The following is a 22,501-nucleotide window of genomic DNA, read 5'->3' as shown; positions in this document are numbered from 1 at the left end:
GTAAGCGTTCTATCGCTGAGCCACAATCCCAGCCCCTTTTGAGTCTAACTTATAGCTCTTCCCTGCAACCCTCTTGTCTGTCCCCAGTGAGCAGCCAGCAGAAGTCTCCTGAGATCAGGTGATGGTCCAGGCATTCAGGCCTTCAAGGAAAGGGCCATGTTCTGTAAGGGGGGGGCGGGGGAGAAGAGACAGATCATTCCTGCTTGTTCTATACTGTGTGTACCCCCCTCCTCCAGTCACCCCACCTCCTGTACCTTTGGTGGCTACTGGGTAGACGATGTAGGAAGGGGGTCCCAGGTGCAAGGCCTCTGGGTGCTACACATCTCACAGCCAGGGCGATTTGGGGCATTGATGAAGGTACAGGAAGGACAGGACCAGCCAGGCTAGGGAGGTGAAAGACCATTGCTGTTTCTTCACTTCTAGTGTGCCTAGCCAGTCCCTGCCCACTGCCCACTCATGCCCATTGCCCACCTGAAGGGGGCCGGGGAGGCTGGAACTGGCTGGCTGCAGGGCACGGGACAGCCCCAATGACTGAGGAAAGAACCGTCCTAGTTCCCCTTCCATTTTCTGCAAGCGTTGAGGGCTGCATCCTGTGGCAGAGGACAGGGGCTTAGGACTATCTTGGGCTGCTCCCCACCTCCCTCACCTACCCCCATCAAGGACCAACCTGGGGCTTCTTGGGGAGTGGAGAGCAGATAGAGGAAAGCAGGGTCCCCATCTTGCTGGACCCCATAGGAAGCAAGGCTGCGCTCAGGCACACACAGCCACCTCCCAATGACCCAGCGTTGCACAGCAGGTGGGAAACCGAACTCTGAGAACACCTAGGGTCAGAGCATCAGGGCTGGGGAGTGTCACCCAGGATCACCCACCACCACTACAGGGCTCTCTGGACCCCATGCTCACCTGTTCCTGGAGAGCTGAGATGGTACAGTGAGCATGGACCTGCAGTGAGATGTGGGCCGAGGATGCAGCGGATGTGGCATCTTCAACTGTGACCTGCAGCCTGGGTCAGAATGTAGGTCAGAGGTTGTTTGGGGAACCTGAGAAGATCAGCCGGGCAAGATGAGGATCAGGCCTCACCTGATGGGACCAGGCGGGAAGCAGGCCTTCTGAAGCTGGACACTGAGGGCCACGTGACGCTGGGCCAGGATTGCTGCTATTTGGGCTGCCCCCTTCTCGTCCCCACCTGCAATGGCCTGGGCCAGAAGCCCAGTCAGCTCTTCTAAAGGGAGGATAGCTGTCAAAATCACACCAGCCACTTCCTTCAGACCCCTCTGGCTGGCTGTCCTTACCTTTCTCCATCAAGTCTCCAGGGCTCTGAAGATCCACCTCAGGTTGGGGCACTTTGAGTGTTGGGACCACAGGGGGACTGGGTGAGGAAACAGGACATGTTTCTGGGCCCAGGGCTAGGAGCGGGCTGCCACTGCCTAGGAGGGAAAATGTGGAGTGGTTGTTGGCCCCTGCCCAAGCCTCTCTGCCCTGGAGTTTCTAGGACCTTTGTCTTTTTCCTCATCACAGCCCATGTCAGGTCCCACCTCCCTAGCTTGCCCTTAAAAACCCCTGAGAGGTCCCTGCTCAGGGCCCCTCCCCCTGCCTGACTTGTTGGAACTGCCCTGGATTCCTGTTGGGGACCTGGAGTCTTTCTGAACTCTTCTGTTGCCTGTCCTGCTGGTGCCCTTCCTCCACACAGCAGGTCCTCAGACAGGGGCCTTCCCTCTCCTGGCTAGCCCTTGTGCACAGAACACACTGGCCTTTCAAGGATGATGGTAAAGATACATAGTTGGACATAACTGCTCTCTTCCTTCTTACCTCCCACTTGAGGCTAGCTCCCTGCAATGGATGTGGGGGGGTTCTCAGCCAGTGCTGACACAGCTTCTTTGATGGCCTCAGGCCCTTGACTTCTTGAACTGTTTATCCCACTAAAATAAGTAGAGTCCTCCAAGCACCCAGCCCTATGCCTGTGTCTTGAGGGTTGCTTGCATATGTTCCCCTCAGGGCTTTTGTATTTGCTGCTCCTAAGACCACAAGGCTCATGCTATGACCTTCAAATTCTTTTTTTTTTTCCATTCAACAAATGTTTATTGTGCATCTAATAATATATATGAGGTACTGGGAATTCAGAGGTGGATAAGATATTCTCAGGCATTTCTGTATAGAACATATATTGTAAAGAAAGAGATAGTATTAAATAGATGATCATACAAATAACTACAATCTCTAGAGCTGGGTATATAGTAACTGTATAAATTAATGTTCGATTAATTGACTAATTAATGAACACAGTCCAACCCACTTCTTAGATACGACATCTTCAAATTCTACTCAATTGTCACCCTTTCAAGGGGGCCTTCCTTGCCACCTCTGTTTACTCCAGTCCTTTCATTTATTTTGAAATAGGGTCCCACTATTTCAAAATAAATGAAATACTGCTTAGGCTGGCCTTGAACTTGTCATCCTCCTTTGTCAGCCTCCCACATCACTGGGATTATTCTGCACCTGGTCCTGTCACCCTACTTTAAATAGTGTTCCCTCCCTCCTAGCTCCAGCACTGACTCTCTCCACTGTCTCTTCACATGTCTCCCATGTAGAAATGCAGCCTCCAAGAGGGTGGAGGTTTATTCATGTTAAATAAGTGTCCAGTACAGAGCAGGCACTGAGTACACATACTGATGAATGAATGACTGAAAAGTGCTGTCTCCCTTTTCCAAAGCTGACTTGCCAGGGCCTCTTATGAATAACACTGTCTGGCTGTCTTCCTCTATACCATTTGTGGTTTCTCTTTTCTTTCCCTAAGGCAATCTCTGCATGCCAGCCCTCTTCTCTTTAAGGTTCTTTATTAGTGACTTGGTTGACCTATCTAGAGCCCCAGCTCCAGCCAAGATGTTTTAAGAACCCAGAACATCCGGGCTGGGGCTATAGCCAAGTGGTAGAACACTTGCTCTGAAAGTGTGAGATCCTGGGTTTTATCCTCAGCACCGCATAAAAATAAATAAATAAAGATATTGTGTCCATCTACAACTAAAATAATAATAATAATAATAAAGAACCCAGAACATCCATGCCCTCTTAAATAGGCCCTGTCTAGGAGCCCTGCACTACCTGGCCCCTGGTTTCAGCCTTTTTTTTTTTTTTAGTTGTACATGGACAGCATGCCTTTGTTTATTTTTTAACTTAATCTTTACATATAGGTGGACACAATGTCTTTATTTTACTTTATGTGGTGCTGAGGATGGAATCCAGTGCCTCAGGAATGCCAGACAAGTGTCTACCTCTGAGCCACAACCCCAGACCCTATTTGTTTCATTTTTATGTGGTGCTAAGGATCCAACCTAGTGTCACACACGCTAGGCAAGCACTCTGCCTCTGAGCTATAGCCCCAGCCCCCATGTTCCAGTCTTGAACTCTTTTATTTAAATGACCATGAAACTTAGCTAATTCCATCTCCTAAAACTCTCTGGAATCATCCTCTCCTGTCCTTTACACAAACCCATCCTACTGCAGAAGTTTCAATCTGAGCCTGTCACTCTGCTAAATACCACTATTGCTCTTGAACTCACTAGGGTCCTGCAGTCCTACTTGCTCTTCTTTCCACCCTAGTCTATCCAGGCTCCAGCTCTTCAGCCTTTTCTTCCTCCTGAGCGCCTTTCGAGGCCCCTAGCTTTTCCCATCACTGTCCCCACCCAGTCCTGGGGGGACAGAGCTACTCCATACTTCATTCCAGGGCACTGACCATTCTGTCCCTCTGCGGTGGCACCTCGCAGCAAGGCTGCCCACTGCTGAGCTTCCTGAGTGTTGAGGAAGCGCAGACTGAGAGTTCCGGGCCCTCCTGGTGGAGGCTGCAACTCATGTTGACTGGGGCCGCGGATGGTATAGGAGATTGACTCCAAGGGCCACTCCAGACTGACCTGTGGAGTAGGAGAGTCCAGGATCAGTGGATTCCCACCCTGAACCACATGCTAATCAAAGAAAGACAAGAAAACATTTGTAGATCACTAGATCACTTACGCGGTCCTAACACCCTTTCCACCTGTTATCTTACCAAATCCTCACAACAGTTTGTAAGGTAGGAACCAGCGCCATCCCCATTTTACAGACCAGAAGGCAACCAAACCAAGAAAAGTAACGGCTTAAGGGCACGCTGCGGGCTAGCGGAGGCGCCCGGTCTTGGGCTCCAGCCCCGGTCCGCACTCACCGCTCCGGGCCCCGCGCCTCGCAGCTCCAGTCGGAAACGCCCGGGCCTTTCGGGATCCGCGCTCAGCTGCAGCCTCCGCAGCTGCGCCTCTGCGTTGGGCCCGGCGCCCAGCGGTCTCACCGCGGCGTGCACAGCCAGGAGCACTGCGGCTGATCCCGGGTCGGCGGCCGCCGCCCCGCCCGCCGGCGGCGCCATCTCCTGTCCCGGCGGGTCAAGGTCTTCCGAGCCGACTTCCGTGAGATCGCGCTGCGGAGCGCCTCCGCCGGCCAGAAACTCAAATCGTGAGCCTGGGTTCCGGGGGCGGCAGATCGTCAGGGCCCAGGAGGGATGCAGGGCAGCGCTGCTGCCGAGCCTGATCCGCCTGCCGTGCCGAGGGATGGACACGGCCCGAGGGCCTCCGGACACTCCGGCCGCGGCCGTCACGTTTGAGCCGGGTCTCGGGGGCAAAGTGTCAGGCTCTGAAGCGCGGCCTGGCTCGGGCTTTTGGCCTCAAAAGCTCGGGTGAGGGTAGGCTACAGCCTGGCCCGAAACGTTCTTGAGACAGGATGGAGAAGGGAGGCAAGTCCGCGGCACTTCCCAGTAGCCCGGGTCAGCGGGCCACCGCCCCTTGTAACCTCAGCCCCGCCACGCCCACACTGCGCGCTCCACAGGCCCGCGCCGCTCCAGGAACCAGGGCGGACCCCTGGGGCGGGGCAGGCGGGCTCCTGACCAATGAGCGCCGGGGAGGAGGTGGGTTAGTACGCGGGACAGTGACAGACAGGCCCCACGGCCAGCAGGAGTGGAAATCAGGACTGAGCGGCAGGGACCGCCCCCAATGGCTAGTTGCGCTCCCGATCTCCGAAGCTGGAGCGGGCCACTCAGAAGCGTGGGGCCGGGCCTGGCGGACGCTTGTTGTTGTCCGGAGGCGGAGGTCGCAGGTTCGCTCGCTCGCTGGGTCGATCTGTGGCGGTCGACAGCAGGTCGGTCGCGAGAGCGGGCTCTGTGCAGGGGGGCGAGGCTATGTCGCGGTGGCAACCCGGATGGGCCGGCAGGGCCGGGAGTAACGGGACGTCGCCGCGGAGCTTCTCCCAGATACAGTGCGACCCGAGTGGAGGCCGCGGCGCCGCTTTCCGCCCCTGAGGAGGCCGCACCGCGCGGAGTCCGCCTTGCTTTCGCCCCAGTACCGACGAAAAGCGACCAGACCGGTCCGGCCCGATCTGCCAGGCCCATACAGGTGGGTGTCTGTCCTGTGCCCCGTGCCGTCCGGGACCGCCTGAACCACAGCTCCCTGCGGGCTTGGCGCGGGCGCGCTGCCTCCTGGGACTTGTAGTTCTGCCATGGCTTGGCAGATACCCCGCACCCGACGCGCTGCCTCCTGGGACTTGTAGTTCTGCCGCGGCCTGACAGGTTCCCCCTCGCGCGACCGGGCGAACGATGCAGCTTGCTGGTTAGTCAGTAGCAACTCGCTCCGCTCCTTGTTATCGGAAGAGATCGGGCGTACTTACAGAGCAGAACGGTGGAGCCTATAGGTTTCCTCTCCTTGCCAAAAAGCAGACCCTAGAAGAGCCCCAGGATGGAGGGGAGCCCAGCCCAGCCTGAGGACTACTACAGGAGTCATACCCCTTCGCAGGCTAAAGTGATCCTCGTATTCGTTGGGCACTCTTCCTCTGTATGGGAAAGGGAAGCCTTGAATACCGTATTCGTTTGGCCCCAGGGTGAGCAGGATGGGGTAGGTCCCCCAGCCTGGCCCCAGAAGCCTGTGTTATACAGGGGGGTGTGGCTGAGCTGGATCTTGGACTTGCTGCTTTGGTATGACAGGATCTCATCTCTCAGCCAGTCCTTAGTGTTTGGGAGCAGGTCAGAGGAGAGAGAAGGCCTGTGCAAAGCCTGGGCAAAGGCTAGACCCAGTTGTGTACAGAGCTCTGGAGTAGGGGGACTGAAGGTAGAGCCCCATACGATCAGATACCCATGACCTGGCTTCCCATATCCTTAGGCAGCACTAGCCCTTCTGGAGCAAGGAGTCTTTTCCCCAAGGACATGAAGCTGTTGGAGAACTCGAGCTTTGAGGCCATCAACTCACAACTGACAGTAGAGACTGGAGATGCCCACATCATTGGCAGGTGAGGCTGGAAGCTCTGGGGGCCAGCATCTCAGAGGTCAGTGCCCTGGCCCCTGAGTTGAAACTTGAAGCGACAGAATGCTCCATGTTCCTGCCTGCATCCCATAGGATTGAGAGCTACTCGTGTAAGATGGCAGGAGATGACAAACACATGTTCAAGCAGTTTTGCCAGGAGGGTCAGCCCCATGTGCTGGAGGCACTGTCCCCACCCCAGACTTCGGGCCTCAGCCCCAGCAGGTGAGCTGAGATAGGACCTGCCTCTTTGGGTCTGTGGGATGGCAGTCTAGGCTAATGTTTGTCTTTGTGCAGACTGAGCAAAAGCCAAGGTGGTGAAGATGAGGGTCCCCTCAGTGACAAGTGCAGTCGCAAGACCCTCTTCTATCTGATTGCCACACTCAATGAGTCCTTCAGGCCAGACTATGACTTCAGCACAGCCCGAAGCCACGAATTCAGCCGGGAGCCCAGCCTGAGCTGGGTGAGGACTGGGAGGGAGCTCCACCCCCCCACCCCACAGCCATCCCCACTGCCTTTCCCACTGCCTTCCCCACATCAGCCTGGGCTCTGCCTTGTTTGGTCCTGGACCCCTGTCAGCCCCAATGTGACCTGCCCTAGGTTGTGAATGCAGTCAACTGCAGCCTGTTCTCAGCTGTGCGGGAAGACTTCAAGGCCCTCAAGCCGCAGTTGTGGGACGCAGTGGATGAGGAGATCTGTCTAGCTGAATGTGACATCTACAGGTGGGCCTGTATCTTCACAGGTAGACCCCTAGGTATATGTGACACGGAGAGTCTCATACTATGTCTTGGCCTACTCTGCAGCTATAACCCAGACCTAGACTCGGACCCCTTTGGGGAGGATGGCAGCCTCTGGTCTTTCAATTATTTCTTCTACAACAAGCGGCTCAAGCGAATTGTCTTCTTCAGCTGCCGCTCCATCAGGTTGGTGCTTCCTGTCTCCCTTCCTCCAGTTCCTGTTGGGCCTCACCATCTCCTCAGGTTGCCCATCTGTTCTCAACTTTGTGCTGCCTGGACATCCTCCCTGGGGCCATCAGCAGGCCTGGGGCAGATGGTCCTAAGATTGTTTCCCCACTTCCCACCCAGTGGTTCCACTTACACACCCTCAGAAGCAGGCAATGAGCTGGACATGGAACTGGGGGAGGAAGAAGTGGAGGAAGAGAGTGGAGGCGGAGGCAGTGAGGGCAGGGCTGAAGAGACCAGCACCATGGAGGAGGACAGGTATGTGGTGGTGGTGGTGGTCCCAGTCCTTGGAGCCTCTAGTGTCTGGGCCAGGTCAGGGTCTCTTCTGCCTTGTCTCCTGAGTGGTGGCTCCTCAAACTCACTGTATGTCAACCTTTGCCCAGGGTCCCAGTGATCTGTATGTGATGAGGAGAAGCAGAGGCCCCAGCTTCATCCAGCTTCAACCAGTGCCTGGACCTACCCACCTGAGGGGCCCAGGGCCTCCCCAGCTGCTGGCCATACCCTGGCACTGCCCAAGGCCAAATCTGCCTAGCCCTTTGGCTCCAGCCTGTGGATGTGCACTCATCCTCGAAGGCTCCTACTGCCCATGCTGTGACTGGACTAGACAGCACGGGGCCTGCTGGAAAGAGTGACTGCCCTGCCCAAGCAGACTGCCACAGCAGGGACAGCTGGACCACAGAGTTTATTTTTGTATTTCCTACTGGGTCTGTACACTCCTGGCCTGAGACCCAGCAAGCAGGCTCCTGTCTTGAGCCAGTGGCCCCTGGTGCCTACCTGTTCCCCCCACCTCACCAGGTGGGCCGTGTGCACTGAGTGTCACTTTGCTGCAGCTCATTTGTTTCCAATAAAAGTTTCTGTGACTCCGGACCTCAGTGCGTCGTGTGGGCGGGGCCTGCATTGTGGGCGGGGCCTGTCATTCATATCCTAGCAACCGATGCTGCCCCACCCGCCAGGAAACGGTTAGTTTCCCAGAGCTGTTGGTCATCTGGACACACAGCTGTGAAAATGGAGGCTAACATGTTGGACACAAGCAAGCCCTTATCTTCAGAAGGCGATAACTTGCTTCTGGACTCAGACCTGTATGATGCAGACGGCTTTGACACCCCAGACCCTGGGCTGCTGTCAGAAAAGAATGGTGAGGGGGACTGGCCTTACCCCCTAGGCACCCGGCCAGAAACAGGACTCATTTGGACTTGGTTCTGGGAACACAACTCCTCTGGGCAGTAACTGATTCAACCGGGCACTTGGAGAAGGGCACCTTGCTGCCCATGACCTCCAGGGTTGGGGCCCAAGGCCACAGGTAACAGTACTCCCTCCATTGGCCCACAGAGCTGTGTTCCCTGGAGCAGTCACAGGTCCTGCAGCTTTTCACCAGCACCCAGCGGTGGCAAAACATGCCCCTGTGTACCCGCGCCCACCAGCTGTGGCTGCTCATTCGTACTGGCCTCCACAACGTTGTGGAAAAGGTGTGATTTGGCCCAGCATCTGCCACTGGTCTCTTCCCAGTCCAGCCCTTCCCCTGGGGGTCCTCTGCACCAGCTCCATTGGAGTTTCCCTCTGCAGAAGAGCCCAGCCCCCACCCCTAACTGCAGATCCTGCTCATCCTGGCCCGCAGGAAAAGAGAGCTGAGCTGCGTGTTGCTCGCTTGACACATGGGCTGGAGCCACTGCGCCGCCTGGAGGTGCCAGCTGGGCTGCGATCCGTGGCACAAGACCCAGTGGGAGGACATTTCGTGGTGCTGGATGGGGCAGGTTGCCTGCACCTGCATAAAAAGGATGGCTGGGCTCAGGAGACGCTGCTGGCCCCTGTGGCACTTACTGGTCTGGTAGCTGTGTTGGGCCCTCTAGGAGCGGTGGGTCGCTTTGTAGGCTGGGGCCCCACAGGGCTGGCCATACTAAGGCCAGACCTCAGCCTGCTGTGGTTGAGCCAGCCCGAGGTGGGTAGGGTGCTAGGCCGTGAGCCCACTTGCTGCCTGCCGGTGCCCAACCTGGGGCTGCTGCTTGTGGCTGAGGTGGGCGGCAGCCTGGCTCTCTTTAAGTTCCGCTCAGGTGGTCGACGCCTGGTGCTGCGTGGCTTACCCCTGCAGCCACCACCAGGCCTGGCGGGCACACTCAAGCGTCTGGCTCTGGGGCCAGGGTCTACCCACCAAGACACACACTGCTTCGCAGCCTACGGCTCAGCTGTGCTCACCTTCGATCTACAAGCCTGGAATCTCACAGATGTGCGCCAAAGTCTGCACAAAACGTGAGGGGGGCTGGGGACTGGAAGACAAGGTGGTCATGGCAAAAGGGGTGCAGGCTGCAACACACTAGGCAGTGCTGAGTCCACGGGGCCTCCCCATTCTCTCTAATCCCCAGCACCATCTCTGACCTGGCCTACTTCGAGGAGGCAAAGGCCATGGTGACGTCTTCCCAAGACAGTACGGTGAAGGTGTGGGAGGTTAACTGGCAGATCCGCATGGTGTTCGTGGGTCACACAGGTGCGCTGCTCCCAAGATGCTCTTGTAGTGTATTCTCTCTGCACCCGGAGCTCGGCCCTCTGCCTTTGAGCTCTGAGCTATTGGAGATTTCTGCTGGGTCTGACCAAGATTCTCTGCGTTGGCTGCATCCCGGGCCAACAGCTCCCTTCCCTCATTCCCGGGTGTGCCTGAGATCTGCGCGCTCCCGCAGGCCCGGTGACAGCAATGGTCATTCTCCCGAACACCACCCGAGTGTCTTCCGCCTCTCAGGATGGAACGTTGCGCACGTGGGACCTGCAGGCGGCGGCGCAGGTGGGAGAGGTGGCGCTGTGCTCCTGGGGCCAGGACGTGCTGTCCGCGCGCGTGAGCCGATTGCTGGCACCTGCGGCCCGGGGCTGGCCGGTGCTCTCACTGTGCGCGAGCAGCGTGGAGCTTTGGCGCCTGAGCGAGCTCTACTCGCCATTGGCGCAGCTGCCCGCGCCGGTGCTCCACCTCCAGGTGGCGCCTGCGCTACCAGCTCCAGTGAACCCATCTCTGCCCACGCGCCTCGTATGCGCTTGTGTGGATGGCTCGGTCTACCTGGTGTCAGCTGCAACAGGGAGAACAGTGAGCGCACTGCTGCTCGAGGCCGAGGACTGCGCGGTTGCGGTGGCCTACTGCCTTCCGCGCGAGGCCCTGTGGCTGCTGACGCGCACAGGACATCTGGTGCGCGCCAACGCAGCCTGCTGCCCCATGAGCGTGCTGCATCGTGTGTGCCCGCCACCGCCCCCGGCGCCACAGCCCTGTTGCTTGCACTTGTACAGCCACCTCACAGACCCCGGCAGCGCGTTAGCCTGCTGGGAGATCGTGCGCCAGAACGAGGGCGATCTGCGCCGCAGCGCCATGGCCTGGGCTTGGAAGAACAAGAACCGGTGGGCGCCGGAGCCAGCGAGATCCAGACGGGAGGGGAGCGGTGACTGAGCTCATACCCACAGGCTCCGTCACCACCCGCAGGTACCTGCCAGTGATTGGGCATACAGACGGCACACTCTCGGTGCTTGACTGGCTCTCCTCGAAAACTGTGTTCCATACAGAGGCGCACAGCCCAGGCCCTGTTACCGCCATTGCGTCCACCTGGAACAGCATCGTTTCTTCGGGTTAGTACCTCCACTTCCTGAAGCCGGCTCGGGAGCCCCTGCCTTTCCGGGCAGCTCAGCCTTGCTCCCGCTGTCCCACAGGTGGAGATCTGACCGTGAAGATGTGGCGTGTCTTCCCCTATGCAGAGGAGAGCCTGAGCCTGCTGCGCACCTTCTCCTGCTGCCACCCGGTTGTGGTGCTTTGTGCTCTGGGTAAACGCATCACTGTAGGTTTTGAGGACCCAAATAGTGCCACCTATGGCCTGGTGCAGTTTGGCTTGGGTGAGGGTCGTCGCTGTGACCACCGGCCCCAGGATGATCCCATGGACCACATCACTGGTGAGGGGACAGAACAAAAAGGCAAAGCCTGGGCCTCCATGTTAGTCTGGTCCTGACCTAACCTTGTCTCCAGGCTTGTGCTGCTGCCCCACACTCAAGCTGTATGCCTGCTCCAGCCTGGACTGCACCATCCGCATCTGGACCTCTGAGAACCGCCTTCTGCGGTGGGCTGGGGCCCTGGGGAGGGGATTGGGGCCTGGGGTGTAGCCACTGGGCTCTCCAAACCTCTGCCTCACACCACAGCCCAATGGCTAGGGAGTGGGATGACACAGGGCCTTGCCCCTGATACTGCCTCAGTTTCCCTCTCTGAAGCAGGAGTGGCCTCTGGGTACCCCCGCAGGCTCCTGCAGCTGGATGGTTCCCCTCAGGCCCTGGCCTTCTCCAGCAACAGTGGAGACCTGGTGCTGGCAATGGGTTCCCGTCTCTGCCTGGTCTCCCACAGGCTCTATCTGCCCACAGCCTACCTAGTCAAGGTATGCAGCGAGGTCAGGATGGGCAAAGTGGGGCTGCTGCGTGAGGACAGACCCTAAGGATCAGGGGTCCAAGCTTCTCTTGCTTGCCCAGAACCTGTGCCAGAAGGCTCCTGATGTGGTGGATGACCCTCCATTGCCACTGACCAGCCACGAGTCACTGACCTCCATCCAGATGCAGAGGCTCACCAACCTGCATGGGGCATTCAGTCTCAGGTCTGCTGGCAGGTCTCAGCTGTCCTTGAGACTCCCATTTAGCCCCTGGGGTCAGGGCCTGACTGTGTGGCCCCTGCATGAGGACTCAGGACTCCTGGACTGCTCAGAGGCTGCCACACCCATCCCCGCCCTGCCATTCCCTCTCCTGGCTGGTCCTTGTCCTGCTTTCTGCCCTGTCCTACTGGACTATATCTCACCTGTGCTTTTCCCTTTCTGCAGCCCGGCCTTGCTCTCCACCCGTCGCCAGTCAGCGACACCTCAGCAGCTAGTGATGAAGGAGGTGAGGTGGATACTGACCTTCTTGCCACCCCACTGCCTAGCCCTGTCCCTGCTCAGGCTCAGGCCATTGCCCCTTGGTCCCTATGGCTGGCTTGGACACCTGTGGTTATGTGGGCAGCACATGGCTTCCAAGGAAGCAAACCTGACCTCTGACCCCCACCTCTCAGGACTTGGAGGCCATAATGGCCCGTGACCAAGACCTTCAGGAGTTGAGGCTGGGACAGGTCATCCCAGCAGCCCGGCCCCCACCCTCCTGGAAGCAGCGCCAGGAAGCCTTTGACAATTACCTACGTTTGATCTATGGCCCTGGACTATTGGTGGGTGTGAGGCCATCCTCCAGCCTCTGCCCTGACCCTGGCAGATCCTCTCAGCCCAGACCTGACACTGCCACTGTTCCCACCTGTCTCAGGACATGCAGTTCAAAAGGGAGCCCCAGCAGGGGAGCGTCATGACCCTCACCACAGAAAGAGAGCTCCAAGACAAGACATGTGTACCCTGTCCAGAACTGCCTCCTGCTTTGGGCAGGCTACCATCAGCAGTGAGGCCCAGACAGTACCCAAAGCCCTTCTCCACTCCCAGACCCCAGGGGCCCCAGGCCAGCGTTTTGCCCACCCCCCCAAGTGATCTTGCCCCATCCACCCACCACCAGAAGGTCCACAGCAAAGTGTCCAAGGTGAGGCCTGCCTCCCCTCCCACCCCCTTCCTGACATCATGGCTGAATCCCCCTGACTCCTTGGCTGCCTCAGCTTCTGGCCTGCTCTTCCCTGAGCTGTGACTTGGGCCTCAGTCTGGATCTGCAGATGCAGTTGGAGCAGCTCAGAGAGGAGATGACCATGGCCTTGGACCCACCGTCCTCCCTCCCACAGAACAGGTGAGGTAAACTTAGCAGCTGGGATGCCACCTACTCAAGAGCAGTACTTGAGGGGCTCTAGGGGCTGTGCTCAACTCTTGAGTCTCTGTCCCATCTCCAGGTCCCACTTTGGCTGCAGAAACAGCCCAAGGATCCTCTCTCAAATCTCAAGGGCTTCTTTCCTGCCACTGTGCAGTCCCACAAGGTGAGGCCTTCTGGGTTCCCAGAGAGGCACCCCCCTCCAGGGTTACTCTTCTTGTGTACCCTATCTCCCCTTTGCTGCAAACCTCTGTGTCCAAATTGGATCTAAGGGCCATGGCCACCTGTAGCTCAGAGGCCAGCTCCAGAGTCCCCCGCCCTGCCCCCCCCTTTCCTGGAGTTATGGTGCAGTGGTGTCTGTGGGCAGGAGCACCTTGTTGCCTACGAGGCCTGAGTCTGAGCCAGAGATCCCCTGCCACTGAATCTCCTGCACACCCCCCTCCTCAGTGGGAGCACTCTGTAGGTGGGTCGCCAGTGGGCTTTATCCTGCAAGACCAGAGTCCCCACCTTTCAGGGGAGCAAAGTCAAGGGGAGCTAGCCCTTCAAGATCCCATACTTGGGCTGGGGCTGTGGCTCAGTGGCAGAGCGCTTGCCTAGCATGGGTGAGGCACTGGGTTCGATCCTCAGCACCACATAAAAAACAAATGAAAAATAAAGGTTAAATTCTTTTTCTTTTTTCAAAAATTTGTTTTGTATTTTTGTCAATGGGCCTTAATTCTATTTATTTATATGCAATGCTGAGATTTGAACCCAGGGCCTCACACATGCCAGGCAAGTGCTCTACTACTGAGCCACAACTCCAACCCCAAAGTTAAATTCTTTTTTTTTTTCTTTTTTACTTACTTATATGTGGTACTGAGGATCAAACTCAGTACCTCACATGTGCAAGGCAAGTGCTCTGCCACTGAGCTACAGCCCCAGCTCCCCAAGGTTAAATTCTTAAAAAAAAAATAAAATTAAATCCCACACTTACTCACAGGGGGTGCCCAGCAGGCCCAGCCCCTTGCTTAGGACAGGCTGGCTCCTATCTAGGCATGCCATTTTGTCCTTCCAGCTTTGTGGCATATCGACTCAAGTTCTCCACTGAGCTCTCTCTAGTTACTTCCTTTCTATCCTGTCCCCTAGCCCCAGGCTTCCCTGTTTCAGGGTTTGAGACCAAGTGCCAAGAAGAACCTGTGGGGGTTGGGGCTTTCCAAAGGCCTTCTGTCCCCCAGATTTCCCTCATCTTCCGGTCAGTGTCCATGGACCACTCCTCCTTCGGCACCCCAGACTTTCCCCTCACCTGGATGTTAAGAGCATGGGCTGCCTGTCCAGTCTGATGGAGGCCTGGCAGGCAGAACTGGGCCCATGTCTTGGGACCCTACATGATCATGGGTGTGACCCAGGGTGGTGTCCCAGTTGGGATGGCTTCAAGTTCTCAGCCACCCTACTGTGCTCTGCCTCTAGTACTGCCCACGACCCATTAGTTTCCCTGGCTGTGTGCCCAACTCCGTGGTGCTTCAGCAGATGTGGCCGTCCACAGAGATCGGCCATCTTAGACCTCTGACCACGCTCCCCTCCTATACTGAGAACAGACTCAAGGCAAGAGGCAGAGCTGGGGGGCTCAGGGAGGGCTCCACTGTCCCCACCGTCTGCCAGATGCCCCCTTTTGTGCCCTCTCCTCTATAGCCAGATGCAAGCCTGGATGACCTATGGCTACAGCGCCACAGGTGGTCCAAGTGGCACAGTAGGCTGATGCAGTGGCTTCATGGGAGGTCTGAGAAGGAAGAGGAAGAAGAGGAGGAGGAGGAGAAGGAACTGAAAATAGACTGGATCTCAGCTTCTCTGAGTTCACCCAGGATGTATTCTGACCAACAGTTAGATTACTGGGAGGCAGAGGCTGGGGTATGCATCCCAGGCTGCCACAGGCGGGGTGGGCTCAGTGCCCAAAACCCAGAGAAGTGGGGCTGAAGTTGCTGTCACTTCCCCTAGAGCGCCATGGACTTGATTGGCAAGTCCCAGAGCTTCCATGAGGCCCCCAGGACCAAAATCTACTTTGGCTCCCAGTACCACCAGGGGCATTCACTCTGGGAAGAGCGCTATGGGCATCTGCCCAGGTTCCTGCACTCTTTCGTCATCCAGAACTGGTTCAAAAAGCTGTTCCCCATCTTCACCCTGGAGGTGTGGGGGGCACTGGGAAGCTGGGAAACGTAGTCTGGGATGGGGTGTGGGGAGAAAGGAGCCTGCCTGAATGTGAAATAGGGAGCAGGGTCTCAGCATACCGTTCTGTAGGCCTACCCTGAGATGGGCACAGTGGAGGGCCTGGCCTCCATGTTGGTGGACCTGCTGGCAGAGGCCACCTGGGAAGAGCGTGTGCATATCCTAAATGCACTGCTGAGACTGCTGCCTGATGTGAGCAGTGACCTCCACAGTCGGCTGCAGAGCCATCTCTTGCACTTGCTCAACTTGGACAACCCCCCCAGCCTCCAGGTGAGTTCCTTGACACCCTCCTCCCCCACCGTGTTTCTCCCACCAACCATTGACCCCACCTGTACACAGGACCACATTCAGAAGCAATTTGTGATGCTGGCACTGCAGCTGCTGCTGGCCTGCTCCCTGGATTCCCGTGATGTGGTGCTAGAGCTCATGTCCTACTTCCTGTACTCTCCAGCTTCCGACCGGTAAGTGACACTCCTGACCCATCCTCCCTACCAGCTGGGGAGGCTGGAATAAGCCACATGCATTTGTCCTAGGCCAGAGCTCAAGAAGCTGCTGAATGGTCTGGGCCTCCGGGACCCAGAGGGCTTCCTGTTCAAGGAGATGATGACCTGGGTCCAGGGCTCCAAACTTAATTCCAAGGCCAAGCTGCGCTTATACTGCTGCCAGAAGCTGGAGGGCATGATCCAGCAGCTGAAGGTCTGGTGCACATGGCCTAGCTGGGCTTCTCCAGAGGCAGCCCTGGGGTCCCCTGGGCTACAGGGATGCCTGCTTTGGCTTCCTGCTCAGGGGTGGGGCACCCTGTCCCTGGGGCTGGGAATTAGGCAAAAGGGAATTTCAGTTGCCAAGGAGCAAGGATGCTTCTTAGACTGGCCACTTCCTCTACAGATGGAAACTTTACAGCCGTCTACAGCTCAGTTGTCAATGGTGCTGCCCAAAGGCTCTGATACCTGGCCGCCTTCCTTTCCTCCCAGGGAGGACCAGTCACAGGCTTCAGCAGTCTCAGGGGCTCCTTCGAGCATCTTCTGGCCGCAAGCCTCTCAGGCACTCCTCCATGTCCTGGAGCCTCCCTTGCTTGTGGTGTCCCCCACAGAATCTAAAGCTGGAGCCCCAGAGCCCCAGGCTCACTTTTGCACTGGGCAGACCAGGCGGTCGCTCTCAGAGACACTGAAGAGCTTCTGCTCGGTGCCTGAGCCCTCCATGCCCACTGCACCACATGGCCTGCCACAGCCGCTGGAAAATACTGACTGGTCGCACTGGCAGATGCTGGACCTGGACTACATCGATGCACTCAACTACTTCTGCGAGCAGCATCAAGTAGAGCAGGAGAGTTTGATCCAGAAGGAAACTGAACAGCCACCCCGCTCTGCATCCCCGCGCCCTCCTGTGCCTAACACTGTGGTGGCGCCACCCAGGGATCAAGGGTGAGTGCAGCAAGGGAGCCCCCTGGCCGGCATGGGCAGCTGAGCATGGTCTGTCTGACCTGATTCCTTCTCCCAGGCACTACCCCATACTTAGACTGCAGGAAGCCAAGGCTCGGAGCTCTGGGATGAGAATGAAGGGTGAGTGGGCTCAAGGGTGGAGACTGGTCCCTGGTCCCACACCCTTTCCTCATCCCAGCCTTGGCTGGTGGTCTCATTGGCCTGCCTGCCCCCAGGCCGTGTGATGTCACATCTCAGCACCCACTGTGCCCGTTCACTGGACCGTTCCATCCGGGTGCTAAAGCTGCCCCTGCCGAGAGTGGAGCTGCAGCCCTTCCCCCCAGGCTGGCCCGCACCCCCTCGTGCCCTGCCCCCGTTGCTCCTGCAGCCCACCCTGCAGCGCTACTTTCTGCCCGAAGATGCGGATCCTGACAGCTACAGCTGACCTGGCAGGCACAGTGGGTCCTGTGTCTCAATCCCGCCAAGCTGAATTGCAACAACACTTGTGTCTTCTGTGTTCCCTGGCATAGGCCTGCATCTGGAATAAAGTCCAGAGGCTTTGGCAAGAGGACAGATGCCACCTCCGTCTCTCCAGGGCTTGGGGGTGGGCAGGAAGGCATGGCAGTAGTCTGAATTCGCTGGTGATGGGTGGCATGTGATGTCAAGAATTGGGGGTCTCTGGGATGGGACAACATCTGGGATATGGTCATGGGGTGAAGCAGCACTCCTGGTGGGATGAGCCTGTCAACCTGGTCAAATACTGGATGTTAAGATGAGTGATTGACATTAGAGATGATTCCCTGGGTCATATCCCTGACCAGATATGAAGGGGACTTTCCAAGTGGGTACATCTGTGTGTGGGGAGGAGTCTGCATGTTCGAACAGCAGTCTGCTGGGACCTGGTTTTCCTTACTTGTATTCTGGGAGAATACACCTGGGCTTTTACCTGGGAAGTAACAAGGCAGCAGCATCCTTTGGATCCTTCCACATAGAAGTCCCAGGAAATGGACATTGACCTATGGGGTACAGGATCTCAGAGTCACCCACATCCTTCAAAGCTAGCTTGGCAGGTCACTGACAGGACCACTGAGGGTCTCCACACACATTAGCTGTTTGCACTGTTTTTTTTTTTTTTTTTAACATTTTAATTGTAGTTGGATACAATACCTTTATTTTATTTACTTATTTTTATGTGGTGCTGGGATTGAACCCAGGGCCTTGCACATGCTAGGCTGCCGCAGTCTGGCTGGGCACAAAATAATCGAGCTGCCACACAGCCTTGTAGGTTCAAACAGCAACCTTTATTCCCGAACTCTACACACACTTCCCGGGAACACACTGCCTCCACGGGCTCTGCCCACCAATTCTCTCCGAACCCTGCGAGAACTCAAGGGGAACTCCAAAGTAGCGGTTGCCCCGAGGCAGCAGGATCTGCCCTAATCCCGGAGCAGGGTCACCTTTCAACCATTCCCTCTGGCAAAAATGCCAGGCATCTTTCTGACTAAACTGTGGCTCTCAACACTAGGAGAGCGCTCTAGGCTGAGCCACAACCCCAGCCCCGTTGGCACTGTTTGAGAAGTTCCCCTAGCTTTTTACATCCTTCCATAGTGATTTCCTTTCTTGTAAATTCTCAGCTTCCAACCTTACACCTGTCTTCTTAATGGCTTTAGGGTTAGAACTGGTCTTCCATCCCTTACCCATAACCCCCAAGCCTGCAAGCCTGCAGGGGCTTTTGCTATGAGACTGTGAGGTAGCACCTCTTCCCTAGGCCAGGCAGGCTGAGAGGTTCCAGGAATGAAGAATTGGAAGATTTTTTTTTTTTACAAAGAGTAAATATTTTAATTTTTTGAGTATTCTCAATTTCATAATATTTTAAATAATCACACTAACCAGATACATTTCCACAAAAATACTTGTACCATATCAGTATTAACTTTAGGTATTCACATCCATAATTAACATAATTAGGAAATTTAGCAAAGATGGTAAACATCTACATGAATGTTCTCATACTTGTGGCAATTTAGTCTCTAAAATAAGTTAGGCTGGATCTACATAAAAGCTGAATTTGGTGCCTCTTTCAAATTTATCCTTGAAAAAGCAAATAGTCCTGGGTGAGCAGCAGGTTATACAGTGTGCCAGGCAAATCCTACCAGAAACTGGGAGCTGCTGTTCCATACTACAAAATGCAGGAGAAGCAGCAGAGTGAACATGTTGGGGGCTGCTATTCTGACTGTCCAGGCACCAGAATCACCCTGAGCCAGTGCCACCCATCCCAGCTCTGGACACAGCAGTACTCTGGTGCTCACTAGGAAGCCAGCACCTGGAAGTTGCTTTTTTCATAAAAGAGTTGTACACACTAAAACAAGAACTCCCAAGGCTATCGTGGACTCCCTCTACTAGAGTTTCACATTTTAAATGATAAAAACAAGAAATGCTTTTTAAATACAAGTGTGAGAAAGTAGGGAAAATTTAAACATCAAGAATCATAATATATATAGTAGTACTGAATATAAAATTTTATTTTGATTTTTTTTTTAGTTGTGGATTGGCCCAATACCTTTATCTGACTTACTTTTACGTAGTGCTGAGGAGCCAATCCACTGTCTCACACGTGCAAGCACTCTACCATTGAGCTACAACCTCAGCCCCCCAAATTGTTTTAAACACATTTAAATACACCATTAAGACATGAAAAAGGCAGCATAGGGAGGAGCTATCTACAATACTGACACTAAAAACAGTTCAGAACACATAAGAGACAAGGATCCTACAAATCAATGTGATATGAAATAGAAAACAGGAATTTCAGATCGCAGAAGCCTAACCCTGTCGTCACTGCAGCCCCTTTAGGAGCGTGGGTCTCACCAAGCCTTCGGATGTGCTGCCGCTTCCTGTTGCCACTTAAGTCCTAGCTCGGTGTGAACGCGTCACTGGGTCTGCACCTCCCACAAATGCCCTAAGGCTGCCTCCTTAGGCCTCATCCCACGGCCCCGGGTTCCCAGGTGGCCCTCCTGGTGGCCCTCCGCACCGGGCTCCGCCGGCAGGACTCGGCAGGCCTTCCTTCCAGGCGGACCCGGAGCCACACTCCCCTGACCAGACTCGGTCCCACCCCGGTGCCAGCCCTGACACCCTCGAGGTCCCAGGAGAACCGGCAGGTCGCGGTGTAGCTGGGCCTAAGCGGACCTGCAGGGTAACCCGCACGCCCCCGGTGCCCCGCGACCCACCATGCCCCGCGCCTACCTGGCCCCGCCCCCTGCGCCGCGGCCTCAGATTGGCCGCGCGACTTCCGCTTCCGGGGTGGGCGGTGCTGCGGCCCCGGCCCGGGGCTGACTCCCGCAGCTACGGCTGGGGCGGCCGAGCCGATCGCCATGCGGGAGGGCAGAGCCAGCCCAGGTGCGTCCAGCGGCAACGTGCGGGGAAGGTGGGAGGTCTGCCCCGAAGCCGAGGCGGCGAAGCTGCTGCCCTTCCTGGCGCCTGGCGCGCGGGCGGACCTGCAGGCCGCAGCAGTGCAGCACGTGCTGGCGCTGACCGGCGCGGAGTCGGGCCGCCAGCTGCTGGCTGGGCAGCAGGCGCTGCTGCAGGCGCTGAGTGAGCTGGCGGCGGCTCCGGCCCCTGCCCCAGCCCGCGACGCCGCCCGCGCGCTTGTGAACTTGGCTGCGGACCCCAGCCTGCACGAGCCGCTTCTGGCAGCCGACCCCGGGCTGCCGGCTCGTCTGTTGGGTCGTGCGTTGGACCCACAGTGGCCCTGGGCGGAAGAGGCGGCTGCCACGCTGGCCAACCTCAGTCGCGAGCCTGCGCCGTGTGCCGCGCTGATGGCGGCACTGGCAGCAGTCGAGCCAGGGCAGTCGAGCTTGGAGCGGTTGGTGTGTGCACTCTGCACGCGCGGCTACAACGCGCACGCGCCCCTACATTACCTGGGGCCGTTGCTCTCCAACCTTAGCCAGCGGCCTGCCGCACGTGCCTTCCTGCTGGACCCTGACAGGTGAAGCCTAGACTTCGCGCGGGTGGGGAGCGGGTGGAAGTGAGCAGGGATGGCAACTAATGGCCTCTTCCAATAGGTGCGTGGTCCAGCGGCTGCTGCCCCTTATCCAGCGTTCAGACTCCTCAGTGCGCAGGGGAGGGGTGGTAGGGACGCTGCGGAATTGCTGCTTTGAGCACCGTGAGTTGAGGGGGGAGAGGTTTGGGTGTTTCTGGGGTGGGGACTAGACTCTGGGTCCCCTACGAACCGACCTTATTATTATTATTATTAGTTGTAAATTGACACAGTATTTTTTCATGTATTTATTTTTATGTGGTGCTGAGGATCAAAACCAGTGCCTCACACCTGTGAGGCAAGCGCTCTACCACTGAACTACAGTCGCAGGCCCCCGACCTTAATCTTGTCCCCACCCCCAGGACACCATGAGTGGTTGCTTGGGCCTGAAGTCGACATTCTTCCCTTCTTGCTACTGCCTCTGGCTGGGCCTGAGGATTTTTCGGAGGAAGAGATGAACCGTGAGTGGCTTGGATTGATGGTGCCTAAGGGTTGGCCAGGCAGGAAGGAAGTCAACCCCAGGAGAGGGATGGGAAAGTGCCCAGACCCCTTCTGAAACTTTCCAGGAAAGAGATGCTGAGCACAGATGAGGCTCACCCAGGTAGAGCCAGGTCTAACTGCCCAGTCAAGGCACCCAGTGCCTCCCACACTCACCCCCAGGGTTGCCTGTTGACCTGCAGTACCTGCCGCCAGAGAAGCAGCGTGAACCTGATGCTGACATCCGCAAGATGCTCATTGAAGCCATCATGCTGGTGAGCAGGGGTGTGCTATGTTAATGCCACTGTTCTACACACACATAGGAGCACACTGACATATGAGTAACCTCTTCAATATCCCCAGCTGACAGCCACTGCACCTGGGCGGCAGCAGGTGCGGGACCAGGGAACCTACCTGATCCTTCGAGAGCTGCATAGCTGGGAACCAGAGCCTGATGTGCGGTTGGCTTGTGAAAAGCTCATCCAGGTGGGTGCAAGGTTGGAAAGGCTGAGGAATGGGAGCCCACAGCTGTCCAGCTGTTCTACTCACCTGCCTCTTCTCCTGGCAGGTGCTAATTGGAGATGAGCCAGAATGTGGCATGGAAAACCTGCTGGAGGTGCAGGTGCCTGAGGATGTGGAACGACAGCTGCAGCAGCTGGACCGCGAGCAGCAGCAGCTGGACCAGGAGCAGCAGCAGCTGGACCGGGAGCAGCAGCAGCAGGACTGCGAGCAGCAGAAGCTGGCCCAAGAGTCAAGGGTGGAAGGGACTGCACCTACCTGAGGTCCCTTCAGCATGGCAGTCCAGAGTCACCTTTGTCAGACTTGCTAGACCAGACCTGCCTACAGGCCTTCAAATCCCCTGTGCCCTGCTGAGAAGCAGACCTATACTTAGGCTAGAGTGAATGCTCAGTAAATGTTGGAGGGTTGAGGACACTTCCCAACCCTGTGTCTCCTGTTGATACCGATAAGAATAAAGGTTGAGCCAAAGCCCGCCAGGCCCTGTGCCACAACTGCCTTCACATGAGGCAGAGAGGTGGGCCAGGGGAGCCATGAGGAACCTGTTCTCAGGCAAAGTGGTGGACTGGACAGAAAGCATTGCACATCCTGAAGAGCATCCTCTATAAAGTCTGGGCATGGGCAGGTTCAGAGGTTCAAGTAGAGCCTTCTGCTGTCAGCCCCATCCCCTGGGGCCCTTGGCCTGCTCTGCCTGAGACCTGGCCTCAGAGGACTGACCCAGCTACACCTGGATCCTAGGATCTTCCTAGGACTCTGCCCCTGGGCCTGTCTTTGGAGCACTTGCTGGGTACTACTTTCTCTTGGGATCTCCATCTCTGCATGATC

General features: G+C 56.8%; 4 protein-coding genes across 5 annotated transcripts; 3 read left to right on the top strand and 1 right to left on the bottom strand.

Moving 5' to 3' along the window:
* Positions 1-49: 49 nt before the first annotated feature.
* Positions 50-4,891, bottom strand: Sharpin (SHANK associated RH domain interactor). Of its 2 annotated transcripts, none has more exons than XM_026409846.2 (9): positions 4,193-4,891; positions 3,731-3,905; positions 1,293-1,427; positions 1,081-1,222; positions 904-1,003; positions 668-821; positions 472-590; positions 255-383; positions 50-161 (listed from the first exon to the last, which is right to left on the bottom strand). In XM_026409846.2, the coding sequence occupies exons 1-8, from the start codon at positions 4,385-4,387 to the stop codon at positions 264-266; spliced, it is 1,140 nt and encodes a 379-aa protein (XP_026265631.1). In that variant the 5' UTR covers positions 4,388-4,891; the 3' UTR covers positions 50-161; positions 255-263. The 2 variants fall into 2 exon arrangements, with proteins under 2 accessions (XP_026265631.1, XP_026265632.1); XM_026409847.2 differs by having other exon boundaries at positions 1,081-1,219.
* A 186-nt stretch (positions 4,892-5,077) lies between these two features.
* On the top strand, positions 5,078-8,131 carry Maf1 (MAF1 negative regulator of RNA polymerase III). Its single transcript, XM_026409848.2, has 8 exons — positions 5,078-5,405; positions 6,165-6,291; positions 6,399-6,527; positions 6,600-6,765; positions 6,903-7,024; positions 7,106-7,225; positions 7,388-7,522; positions 7,648-8,131. The coding sequence occupies exons 2-8, from the start codon at positions 6,209-6,211 to the stop codon at positions 7,667-7,669; spliced, it is 777 nt and encodes a 258-aa protein (XP_026265633.1). The 5' UTR covers positions 5,078-5,405; positions 6,165-6,208; the 3' UTR covers positions 7,670-8,131.
* Positions 8,132-8,269: 138 nt separating this feature from the next.
* Wdr97 (WD repeat domain 97) lies at positions 8,270-17,092 on the top strand. Its single transcript, XM_077800741.1, is given in 27 exon segments — positions 8,270-8,399; positions 8,594-8,730; positions 8,880-9,508; positions 9,622-9,743; positions 9,934-10,633; positions 10,716-10,858; positions 10,940-11,176; positions 11,250-11,340; positions 11,517-11,649; positions 11,741-11,862; positions 12,082-12,142; positions 12,309-12,458; positions 12,551-12,616; positions 12,619-12,782; positions 12,784-12,814; positions 12,888-12,994; positions 13,100-13,196; positions 14,477-14,558; positions 14,703-14,914; positions 15,002-15,190; positions 15,302-15,499; positions 15,569-15,690; positions 15,763-15,925; positions 16,201-16,323; positions 16,457-16,650; positions 16,727-16,788; positions 16,884-17,092. Coding segments are annotated over 27 exon segments (4,674 nt in total).
* Positions 17,093-19,958: 2,866 nt separating this feature from the next.
* Hgh1 (HGH1 cochaperone) lies at positions 19,959-22,260 on the top strand. Its single transcript, XM_026409828.2, has 6 exons — positions 19,959-20,632; positions 20,709-20,809; positions 21,046-21,144; positions 21,344-21,435; positions 21,524-21,646; positions 21,729-22,260. The coding sequence occupies exons 1-6, from the start codon at positions 20,019-20,021 to the stop codon at positions 21,939-21,941; spliced, it is 1,242 nt and encodes a 413-aa protein (XP_026265613.1). The 5' UTR covers positions 19,959-20,018; the 3' UTR covers positions 21,942-22,260.
* The last annotated feature ends 241 nt before the right edge of the window (positions 22,261-22,501 follow it).

The sequence above is a fragment of the Urocitellus parryii genome, chromosome 7, assembly GCF_045843805.1.
Source record: "Urocitellus parryii isolate mUroPar1 chromosome 7, mUroPar1.hap1, whole genome shotgun sequence".
Taxonomy (NCBI): domain Eukaryota; kingdom Metazoa; phylum Chordata; class Mammalia; order Rodentia; family Sciuridae; genus Urocitellus; species Urocitellus parryii.
This window is presented reverse-complemented; position numbering and strand designations above follow the sequence as displayed.